A 12,988-nucleotide genomic window follows, 5' to 3' on the forward strand; every position below is an offset into this window, starting at 1 on the left:
TTCAGAATTTTCATCGCTTCATAAGATCAATTGGTATCTTTGGCAAAAAACACGTCTAAAATACTATGTCATGCGTGTGTAAGTGTGTTAGACGAAAACAGAAAATCACGGTATCGAATCCCCTTAAAACAAAATGTAGGAAATGTTTGGGAGGGCTATGGACATTTTTGGGGGGGGCTTAGCCTCTAAAGCCCCTCCTATTTGCGCCTATGATTAGAAACCTTAAATAATCGAGTCCAAATAAATCAACATACCTACATAGGTAGTAGGTTTTTATAACATATTCGTGTAATATAAATATGTACGTTTTAGATATCTACTGGCTTGGCATATAATGAACATTGTTGGGAAATGTAATATTAAAACGTGCCTATTTTTTTTTATATAAAAATTATTCAAAATTTAAACTAAATTTTGTCAAAATGTGGCTTTGGCGTTTCTTGCACCATATAATATAATATATAATTCTTTAAACATTGAAATATACTGATGGTAGAATTATTGCATGGGGATAAAAAGACCAAGTCATATAATATACAGTAGAAATTTACTATAGCTTGTATAGGTTTGAAGTTTTTGAATTCTTACAAGACTTTAAATTTTAATCTTCTCTGACAAACTTGCATCATAATAATTAATATGAATAATATTATTATAATATGACATTATAATACACCAATACACATATATGTTGTGTATTATATTATGTAAATTATTCAAATATTAATACCTATATAAGTATATTATATGTTGTAATTACCTGTTTATCCATATTATATAAAATTATTGTATACGTACCGTCAAATTCTTTTTCTACTGTTACCAGTAGTTCATGCCACTGAGGTCCGGTAATACGAGGTACGTCCAAAGTGCCACCGTAGCATTCCGGTAGACATGGTTGGTATAAGTGTTTGTGCAAAGACTCCCTGTCGGTACCGTGGAAGACAATCTGTAACCATTTAATAATATTTTATTTTCATTTATCACAATACAAGTATCTTCTTGAAGAATAAAAAAAATAAGTAAGTACTCCGCGACGAGGTTTAGTTTGAGGCGGCACCCAACAACACTCATATTTTAAGGTTATAATTATTCTCTCTCTCTCTCTCTCTCTCTCTTTCCCCCCGCCCCCCAATTAAAAACTAAAAATGTGTAAGCTCACCCTCGACCGTAATTTTTCCCTCAGGAATGGTTTGAAGAAATTGAAGACGACGTTGAACAGAATCGGTTGGTTGACAATGTGGATTCCTTTGACTCGCGCAGGAACAGCGTCCTAAAAACGACGTAAACACAACAATGTTATTTTCAACATGTACCTACACTATGTTTTTGGATAGAACGAACACGCACGCACGCTCCAACACACTCGAATATAATTCCGTAAGGGAGACAATATCGAACAATGTCATTACCTATTGATTATTGTGGAAAAAATGTGTTAGAGTAAAAACCAAAACCTGTGTTTCCGCTTTTGATTTAATCCGTAGTACCTGATTTTGACGGAATATTATTTTTTCATTATTATAATTATTTGCAAATTTCAATTTGGAAAGTACATTGAATCTTTTAGTTCCATCTTTTAATTCAAATCGGTCCTAATATCGCATATAAACTTGTAAGTTTTTTTCTTTTTAATATTGTTTTTTAAAACTAATAATTTTATGTGACAGATAGCAAATATAATACTAAATTATTTATAGTAGAAATAATTTTGATAAAATTCTGATTTTTCTTATAGTAAAATAATAATTAATAAAATATTTTTTCTATAAACGTAAGCTTATATAATTATACATTATATACTTTAATCCGAATTTTAATATTATTAGGTAGGTACTAACTGTTCTTGGTGATAATGAATTATGATATAGAATATTATATTCTTATAATTTATATTTTTTAACTATTTACCTACTTATAATATATATTGTTATTGTTCTATATTTTAATATCTATATTTTCTCCTTACTAATCAACTTAAAAACACATTGGTTTTTATACCGCGTACCTATAAATAATATATATAGGTTATACATATTTTTTTCTAAATTAATAATAAATAATAATAGTAATTAAATCATTATTAATATATTTAATTATTTATTCATATATGAGCATCATGTCATTATACCGTCATGACTTTAATAGTTAAGCACGGGCATGATTTAAAATATTAAATATATATTAATAATATATGTTATACTTATAGGTACTATATTATATTCTTATAAATTACTATTTACAAAATTCTCTGTTTACATTATTATTTTATTCTTCCCAATACCCAAACCACATAATATTATGGTCTTTGCCTTACGAAAGCTTTTGTATATAATACATAACTTGTAGAACTAATATTTTGTTTTCGTCACGGTAAATTATTATATTTTTATGCGATTGAACAAGCCTATAATATATATATAGTAAGTGCGTTTGGAGATGCGCGTAATTTATATGTCATGGTCCGTACTTGAAGCCAGTCGACAATCCTCTTGGCGAACGGTGGGCTAAACTGCCAAGTCTGTTGCAATGACAAACCGTCCATGTCAAAAACGACTTGGGCTCCGGCTACTTGGGTGGCTGGTTCCATTATGGCTGCTTCGAGGAATATCACAGCTCCCTTGTACACTTCGTCCAACGTGCACTTCTTGTGCTTCCATTTCTCTGGAAAACCGAACAAATGGGTACAAGTCAATAAACAAAATTCAAATATCAGCTATTGTGCATTTGTACGTAATGGTCGTTTTTTTTTTTTTACACGTAAATCGCTTTGTTAAGAATATCTTACGATCCATTTATACAAATTTAAAATAATTAAACCGGAGACCTCGATTTGGTGTTTAGTGGGTAGACTAATCGAATTTCGAATGAACCGTCATTGAAACGAGTGCGTAATGAATGTTATATTTTGATACAATGAAAAATCATTATAAACGACAAACGATTCTGAGCGGAAATGGTGCGTCACTGCGTCAGTATTTTTGTTCAGGATATTATATATAAATTATGAAAAATGTGCCTATGTATGTACTTTTGATGTTTTTGAATAGCTATAAGCAAATCTTAGGAAGAGCTGCGGTAAAATCTAGAGTTATAGTATTGGATTTAAACTAAAAACAAATTTGATTTCGTAAGAATTGGCGTTGTGTAAATGTATTCCCATCTCCTAGTTTTTCTCCTTTAATTTAGAAAAATACTGTGAATTGTTTACCCCAAAGTACCAACTAGATCCAAAGCCATCCGAAAAATCTAAGATTGATGAATTTGTTCTGCTTAAACTATTTTTTTTTTAACAAAAGCTCATCATTGTAAAATATTTACAATCTTTACAAATTTATCGCCTCACGTCATATATTTCATCTCCACTAGTTTCGTGGGATATACAAAAATGTAATTCAATTATAAGCTACACTTTGATATCTAATTATAAATTATAATAACTAATTACATTTAATGATTTATACATTAACTCAACAAGATGAATAAATATCAACCGCAATAATTAACTTACTTCCTAATTCGATGACTAAAATCCTGCGGCCGCCTTGGTCACGTTTAGGTAATACATGTAGTATGTCGTGATCGAAAATGTTTTTCTCAGTCTTGGGCGATAGGCCATCGTATATATTCGAGTGTTTCACTTTGAATTGATAGTATTGTTTGATCTGTCGATGAAATTAAGTCGTATATTATATTGTAATTGATAAATTATAATATAATCGAGTCCAATGACTGATGGCATATATTACCAGCTTGTATGCGCTCTCCGGATAGTATTTCGTTGGACGAAGAAAGCGAATAAGCCACGCTCTGTTGTCTATGGGCGCTTTTAGATCACTGTCCTCTAAAATATAATAATAACAACAATATTTACAAAATAATAATAATAATAATAATAATATTTATTGGCCAAGAGAAGATACAATTTCGATATATATAATATGGTTAAATGGCTCATCTCACCACTGAGGATAACCTCTTATCGGTGATGATGGAGTACTATTAAGAGCTAAGTTACAATTTTTATAAAAATTTTAGGTATTTCGTAAGAAATTGTGTCATATCAGACTACAATTCAAAACGTTTTTATTTATTCAGTATTTCAGTGTAATAACTAAGCAGCAGAATATAATCTTTCAATAGATACCTACCAATATTGCTTTATAAACAATTGAATAACCAATATCACGTGGCTATATAGGTACATTATTGAGTACTTTTAACTGAAAACAGTCTTGTGACTTAAAAAAATGATTTTAAAATCTAAGTTTAAATCACAAGAAATGATATTTGTATTCAAATCTTTTAAATTTTAATGTTTCATTAGATTTTTGTTTATACGTCTGTGAATATTTCAATGACTTTAGAGTTTATATAGTACCTATTTCGACAGTGGCGTAGGAAGACTCATTAACGCCTATGGCAAACTTGGAAATGCGCCTTTTTAAAGATAAAAAAATGGACAAAATTATATTTTTTTAACATTTATTTTTTATGTATATAATTAAAACAACATTATACAATCATCAGTTATTTCTGATTATTTTCAATTATCAATTATTTTCAAGATTATTTTTACTGCAAAACATAATAACTAGGTATGATTATTTTTAAAATGTTGCGCCATTTTTCTTTTTCATTTTTGAACATTTTTTGCCTCACAGTCAATAGTTTTAGCATCAAGTATCCTTTTCTAGTTTTTTCCATTTTATACAGTTTTGTTTATGCAGTAAGTTAATTTGATGATCAGGTAAACGAGGGTTCAAAAGTTGCCAATATCCAAGACCAAAAATAAAAGCACAATTTGCGGTGCAAAAAAATGCATGGAAACAAAAAAGTTCATTTTTTGAAATACTATATATTAACTATTGACTTCGAACCTGTTCACCATCAGTAAGTTTTCTGAAGAACCATTTATTACTAAGATTACGATTATTCTTATCATGTGGATAGTAGTTTTGATTAAAAGTGATTGGAGAAACATGTTCAATTAAAATAGCCTTTAACCTTGGTGTTATTTTGGGACATTTCGCAGGATCATAACTACAGTTAATGGAACACAATTTATCATTACGTAGTTTGTGCAGATAAACAAAATTATTTCGAAATGTATTATGAAGAAATTTCATTTTGAAGGTAAAATAAAAATAAGTACTATTTTTAAAACACAATTTTGCGCCCCTTAACGATTTGCGCCCCTAGCGTAGGCACAGTTCGCCATACCCTTGCTACGCCACCGTATTTCGATATATAAATTCAATCTACATTGTTTCTTCTAGTTTTTATAAAATATAATGTAATTACCGGTATATAACTGAATATCTTTAGAATTGAGGTAGATATAAATTAAAATTATATGAGACATACCTATTAAAATGCAATTAAAAACAAGTGTTGAGTATTATTGTTTTCTCTATTCATTAATGTATTTTTTTAAAAAAAACATTAGACAACATTTTTTTATAAGTGTAAAGATTGAATGACGTGTGTTCATACACGAAATAATATAAAATATATAGCTAATAAGTTACTACATCATATTATCTCATTTATTTTAAGCTATTTTTTAATCTTCATGTTTTTTTGTATTTTTGTCAACTTTTGACTCTTAAAAATACATGTCCATTTGAGTTTCAGTTGTATATTTATTCATTTACAATTTTACCGAAAATGAATATTATTTTGTTTAAAGAACGTTTATATTTTAAACAAATATACACTATAAATGTCTATACATAGTATATATAGTTAAGTATCCCTCTTTAATCGTGCAACGTGTTAGGCAGGTAGAACTAATCATTTCAATTATCAATATCATTAAAATATATAAAACTAACTATACCAAATTATAGCTATATATACCTATACCAAATTTAAATAAATAAATGTTGATTATATAAATTTAAGTATGGTATATTATTTTAATTTATTATTGATTAAGGATATGTGCACATAGATGTATATTTTGTAATTTGTATTATCATCATGCTACGTTAAGTTTTAAATATGAATAATTTATCTTTGGAACCTAATATTTTATTATAGTATTGCGTTAGGTATATAATCGGACACCGTATTATTACAATATATTAATATGCATTTTATATTTTTATATTAATTAAATTAATCATAGGTTGACGTGAAAGTAAGTAGGTATATCATTGAATATAGTTCCCTTGTATATTATATTGTACACAAGGTATAAAATTTTATTAATTTTTATTTAAATATATTAATGCCTAGCGGCAATTACAAGTTATATAATATAATATATAGTATAATAGGAACAATTTTGATATAATTATTATAACAGTGATAAAATAGATACTTGTACAGAGGAAGAAAAACTGACAGTAAGTTTGAGATATTTTTAAGGGTGTGAAGCATTCGAGGATTAGTTTATGACTATAGGAAGTGAAATTAGATAATATTAGGAAGGGTGCTTGACTTTTGGAGAAATGTGAGAGCGTACACCGTACACGTTAGTTAATGCTGGTAAGGAGATCAGCTGGTACATAATGTATATATGTATATATAATATAATGTAATATACAGAGTAATTTTTTAAGCAATCTCACTATATTATGATTGTAGGTATTCAAATTCTGATTTTTGTAATTCTTAATGCATTTGAAGACCGCAATTACGAATATTTGAGATTTTTTGTATCACTTAAGGATGATCCTGTGACAATACAAACTTTTGTTTTTTATAATATAGGAACCCCCTTTTCACTTTTATAGATATTTTTTTTGAAAATGTTGATGTGTGAAATTATAAATCAAAATTTGTATGTTATATAACTTTGTGTACTAAGGATTATATGTTTATAATAATAGGTTAAGTAGAGATAAGGGCTTAGTGGTTTGAAAATCTTATTATTTACTATTTATGATCTATCAAAATAAATAATTTTTCATTAGCGGAACCGAGTTATTTAGGTATAGTCTTGTTCTTGTATATAATTAATAGTATGTAAATCGATAACGAAGAATCAGAAACAAAGAAAAGATATGAGTAGGAACGCAGACAATTGATGTATCACGCATAGTCAAATCACCTATAGCTGTAATATATTATTTATGTAAAATAACATTCAACACTGCTTATTTTTGTTTGTTAGAATAATGTAACACATGCACATAGGAAATTGTTTATGTATATACAATAAAATATAAATATAGGTCAGTGTAAGAATAAAAAACATAATATAAAAAATAAAAAAAACATTAAATGGCAATGGCATATAGAAAATCGCCTATTATTATCTCGTGTTGTTTTTATCATTTCATCGCTGCAGGCGGTTCATCGAACAAAATATTATATCTGTACGAATTTTATTGCTATACTAATTTTTGCGCGTACAGTGGACTTTAAACGAATTAATATGCGCAATAAGTATTAGGTGCGCAACAAGTGTGTTAATTTTAATTGTTAAACAGTATATTATAATATGTAGGTAGGTAGCATTATGTCTGTATACCTACTTAAATCGGGTAAAAATATTTATTACGTGTCTCAATGTCATGTAACTATTATTAATTATTAGAGTAAAGTGACTAAAATGTTTTCGTGTTAATTTACATGACGTATCGGATGTATATTCTAAAACTTAATGATGGCCGATGGCCAATGAGTATATGATTATAATATTATGCGTGACATAATATTATAATATACCACGTGTGATGACTGCGAGAAAATGGTTAACATTTAAAGTCTAGGTTTTAATGAGTTATGACATTGTTTATTTTTTTTTATTCTCATTTGTGTTTATTACCTAACTACTGATTACGTTATAATATTATACATTTATTTTGAATACTATACGTGTCGTAGATAAATTGTTTAATTGTCCTTACCACGGTAATCTGTGCGACTCTCTATAATAAAAGCATATCTGTGGTCCGTTTACAATAGCCTCGCACGTCTTGTATGCAACCGAGTGACGATTATTATAATATTAGTAGTTGTTTTGAAAGAAAAATTAAACCACAATAATAATTATAATCAACGTGAACAAAACCAGTTGCGCGGCCATAGTTTTAATTTACATTCTCATATCTGATTTCAAACCTTTATAACCTTTATTTAATTTATATTAATAGCGTTTTAGAGGCCGTGTAAAATGTGCGTACTTTTGAGTAATTCTTTCAGTTCAGCGATCGATTTTTCTTGCTGCTCGGGAGTTTCTCTGAGTTCTTTGACAGCCACTTCCAACAACTCTGGTGACAAGTCGTCGTCCAGTTCTAAACGGAGCTTGAATTCCCCAATTTGCATGCACGGCAATTTATCCAAATCCGATAAAAATGCCTCGCATCCTGTGAACAATAATAATAATAAAAATATTACAACAAAATCGTTACGTATAGGAAACGTACTCAGTTGGTACACGCCGAATTTATATAATCTATTATAATGCCAATCTATGTGTCGAAAATCTAAATGGTAAATTCTAAAACTATACAATATGTATTTAACAAATAATAATAATTGATTTCACGACGCCTAATCAAGTCAAATATGTTCGAATTGACAATAGGTAAGTACAGGTACTTATTTTAATGGTAAATACATATAAACCTAATATAATAATATTATTTAACACTTGATGAGTGTACGTATAGTACTATGTATATAAATAGTATTTGTATTATAATATATATTAACTACTGTGTATGCAAAATTATATGACTAATATAATATGACATTGCCCATTAGTCATTATGCTATTTTAGCACTCCCATTGTATTAGTTGAATGTAAATAAAAATGGGATTCCAGAATAAAAAAATATAAAATAAATAATATGCATATTATATTAGGTAAATATTAGGTAACGATGACATTGGTGACCGCGTGCTTATGGTACTTTCACGTTTCGGTCAAGCACATCCTATCAGAATGTCCTGCTCGAATATAATTTATAATTTACAATATAACATATATCACAACCGTAACACAAATCACTCACAAAAGTAAATACAGTGAGTCAGACAGCCAGTAGTCACTGATACCAGTGACGATAGCTGCCAAATTTGGATACTAAATAAAAAAAGTTATTAAGTACCTACGCACGCTATACGTTACTACTTATTATTTATATGTATAGCAAGCGATTTAGGTATATAATTTCTACAGAGTATAGTTAGCCTATATATGAGCTATATTATATATTATACTACGGAAGTAATATCTATAGGTAGGTATATAAGTCTGTATTAGGTACATCGTACATAATATAATATTTTCGACCACTTTTTCGAATGTTCTCTCTGGGTGTGTGAATATTAATAAATCATCCATTAGTTCGTTTTAATTTAATAATATGACGAGAATTAATATAAAGAAACATAACTACTTATAATATTTAACATCAGACGAATATTTATGACCACTATATACCTACATGTAGTTAATTTTTATTAATTTATATGGGTATGAGATTAAAGTCAATAGGCAGTAAATTAAAAATCCATTACGCATTATATCGGTCAATTGATTCGTTCAAATGCCAATTATATTAATGTTTTAATCAGCGCTTTATCGAATACAATTGCGATGGTATTTTATACTTTAACCATAGATAATAAAACAATGGATAGGCAATTTATATATTGATGTACGAGGGGTTTTCGTGCCGGAATGTGGATGAAAGACAGACTTCTTTTATACGATGCTTCTCACTCTAACAAGGAGTCTTATCATTATTTTATTATAAGACCCCTTGTAAAGTTCATGCACGTGTGATAAGAAGTGTGATTCTTTTATTTTCTATGGTTTTAACATTCAGAATATTGATATATTATAACTACGACCTGTCGACCTAACAGGTATAGTAATTAGTAGATAGCTAAGAAATATCTATAGATCCAGTGGTCGGTAGTGGCCTTTCGAATGTGTATTTTTACGGTACAGAGTATTGGACAACCGCTGAGTTGGATCCATCCCAATTTTAGTAAAAAAAAACAATTTTTTTTTGTTAATTAATCCACTACTGTATATAGATTGGTTAATCCGTTGATCTGAAATCGCGAGGTCTACGATAGTTATTTACCCGCTGCGACAAATGTCGAATACGACACTGCTGCCGCTATTTAACTCTATTTAACTTAACTAATACATGGCTACTTTAATAATATTATAATTGTATTTATTTGAACTTATATTTTGAACTTTACAGATGCAGTTATAAATGTGCGACGGAACTACGTGAATGAAAATACATGTGAAAATGTATGGTTCACAGATGTTCACTTATCCCGACGAGATCGTACACCTCTGGTATTATAATATTATACATAGGCACAAGTCATTATATTAATAAACTTTTAGTTTACGTGCAGACGACAATTATTACAAAAAAAATAATCACCGACGCGAAAACCGGTGTATACCTATCTAAATACATATTATACGACGAGACGACGAGTCGAGATAGGTTCCAAAATGCGGTTTTGTGCAAACGTGGTAAAAGGTATAATATAATAGTTTGCCCAGATAGTTATGGTATATAGGTACATATTATATATGTACATAGTACATAATATAGCTAATATATAATAACCGGTCTGACTAGCCGATGGAATGATATGTATACGCCGACTATCGTATGGTATTATATGCTATTATTATATGGTCAAAATATCGACGAAAACTATATAATATACAAGATGAGTCAATAAGCATGCTGTTCACCCCACATTTTTTCCTTTAATAATGAATTCATCCAATTCCTGATTTCTGCAGTTTTTTTTTATATATGTATACTTAAAGAGTTAAAGACCTTATTTCCTAACCTTCAGATTTTTTATACTAGGTAGGTAGTAGGTACTAACCACTAGGTACTTAGTACTTATAAAAAAGTGTCACGTGGTGATAATATTCTTTTTTGCTGTAAATTATTCAGCGAATAATTTTTATACTAAGATCATTCTTCAAAAAATAATTGATAGATAAATATTAAATACATCACCTCTATCTTCCAAATCCATTACCATGGACCTTTTATCTATAATTTAATACGCTAAGTTAAATAATACTTAAAAACTATACTCGTTGGAATTTTGATTTTGACGCGTCAACATTTCCTGTTAAATAATGTAAAAGTACCTACTTATCTAATAAAAGGGGGTTATTATTTTTAAAAAAAAAAAACAGAAGTTTGCATCTCCACAGAACACCACTTAAATTGTACAAAAAAATCTCTAGAATTTTAAGATATAGTGTTTATATAAGTACTTACAGGTATTTGAAAATTCCAATAATCACATTTTGAATAACCATGGTAAAGCATTATTTATAAAAAAATAAGGGGATGAGCATGCTTGGTGAATCATTCTGTATATATATATATATGAACATAATATTGTAATATAGTCGGGTCTGTTTCCGCTATATATAGTATGATTGTCCACGAATCTTCAGAGAAGCAAAGTTCATTCGTTCCATGTATAGGTATCAACCCGGTCGAAGTGGCTTATAAGAGTAAAACAAACGCGTGCGGAAGTATCGCATACAATATGCACGTACATATTTAACTAGATAAGTCTCGTTTTCAATAAGTAGGTACTTAATATACTTTGCGTTGGTAACGTCGGTTGCATTAAATACATAAGTCGTGTATAGGTATTAGGTATAGTAGGAACACATTATATTATGTTATTCCGCTATTCGTGATCATATTATATAGGCTTCATAAAAAAAATAAAATCAAGTAATAATAGTGATGTGATTAGCGAACGATATACGGTAGAAATCACCACCTAGACCAAAGCAGGCTCGATGTAATAGTTTTTGTTGACTTTAACAAGTGACAACGTAATATAATATTATCATTACCTATATTATTAGCAATTAGTTCATAATATCGTCAATGTTATATACTATGATTATAAGTTCATATACCAATATGTCATACCTATTGGATCGAGTAGGTATATGGTATCTATTGGAGTGTGATTTATTTCTTCATCTTTATGCATTAAAATATGATCCGTATTAGAGCGTGGTTATATTATTATTGTATCGTTACGACGAGGCCGAAGAGCGGATTTCATTCGATCGTTTTACATAACCTGTCTTAATAGATTATTCGGGAGGTCAATTTTTGTCATAATTAGCATTTTATCATTCCATATAACTTTCGAGTATCGATTATTTTTAACGTGCAGCGTATTTTAAATTATTGAAAATTATAACATTTTTAGGTATGTTATATTTATATAGTATAGTCTTACTTCTCAGAGAACTTATGTGACCCCTTCGAAGTATATAGAAAAGATCTTCTGTTTATAATTATGGTGTCTGCATACTAATATAAATCAACTAGGACTGGACCTAGAATCCTACTTATGTCTTACAATTTTATTGATGGTATCATTATTGTTATAATATTATGGTAATCACTGCAGGCTAGTAGAACCGTTCATTCATATTTCGTATTTACAGACGAACGGACGTGGCACGTGACAAATTGTCACAAAAATCTATTACACAACAATAAGACACAAAAATGCATATAGGTACGCCGTAAATTAAATTCAGATAATCAACTTTAGGAAATAACCTTAATGTTCATGTATTCTTATTTCTAATGAACGTATATTACTTGATTTTATCGAGTATGTTTAGGTTTAGGTTTAGGAAATAACGACACTTTTGTGCCGAACAATATATGAGTGGTTTTACAGGAATTTAATTTTTCTATCTAACTAGAATTAATTGACCAGTGTTTTAATTGAGTTTTAAAAATATTCCGGTTAAAATGTAAAAAAATCTTTTTAAATAGATTAGGATGACAAAATTGAGTAAAACTTTAATAACAAAAATAAATATATAGGTGAGACGTCAATGAAATAGATTATAAAATAGAATCCGAACATATTTGAGTAGACATTGGACAAAATTCGAATCAACAATAAACAAAAATAGAACAAAATAAACAGTAAGAGGTAATAATAATAATAGTAATCAGACACGACTATGCG

General features: G+C 28.9%; 1 protein-coding gene across 3 annotated transcripts in view; it reads right to left on the minus strand.

The window, feature by feature from the left end:
• The window catches only part of LOC100160097 (alpha-tocopherol transfer protein-like), a 51,754-nt gene that overhangs the window by 974 nt on the left and 37,792 nt on the right, over positions 1–12,988 (minus strand). For all 3 annotated transcript variants that reach the window (XM_003244155.3, XM_001945332.5, XM_003244156.3), the window contains exons 2-7: positions 8,139–8,321; positions 3,750–3,844; positions 3,512–3,665; positions 2,471–2,664; positions 1,163–1,273; positions 799–949 (exon numbers count right to left, since the gene is read on the minus strand). In XM_003244155.3, coding sequence (XP_003244203.1) covers positions 799–949; positions 1,163–1,273; positions 2,471–2,664; positions 3,512–3,665; positions 3,750–3,844; positions 8,139–8,321 — 888 coding nt within the window. The remainder of the gene's footprint in view (positions 1–798; positions 950–1,162; positions 1,274–2,470; positions 2,665–3,511; positions 3,666–3,749; positions 3,845–8,138; positions 8,322–12,988) is intronic.

Source organism: Acyrthosiphon pisum, chromosome X (genome assembly GCF_005508785.2).
Source record: "Acyrthosiphon pisum isolate AL4f chromosome X, pea_aphid_22Mar2018_4r6ur, whole genome shotgun sequence".
Taxonomy (NCBI): Eukaryota; Metazoa; Arthropoda; class Insecta; order Hemiptera; family Aphididae; genus Acyrthosiphon; species Acyrthosiphon pisum.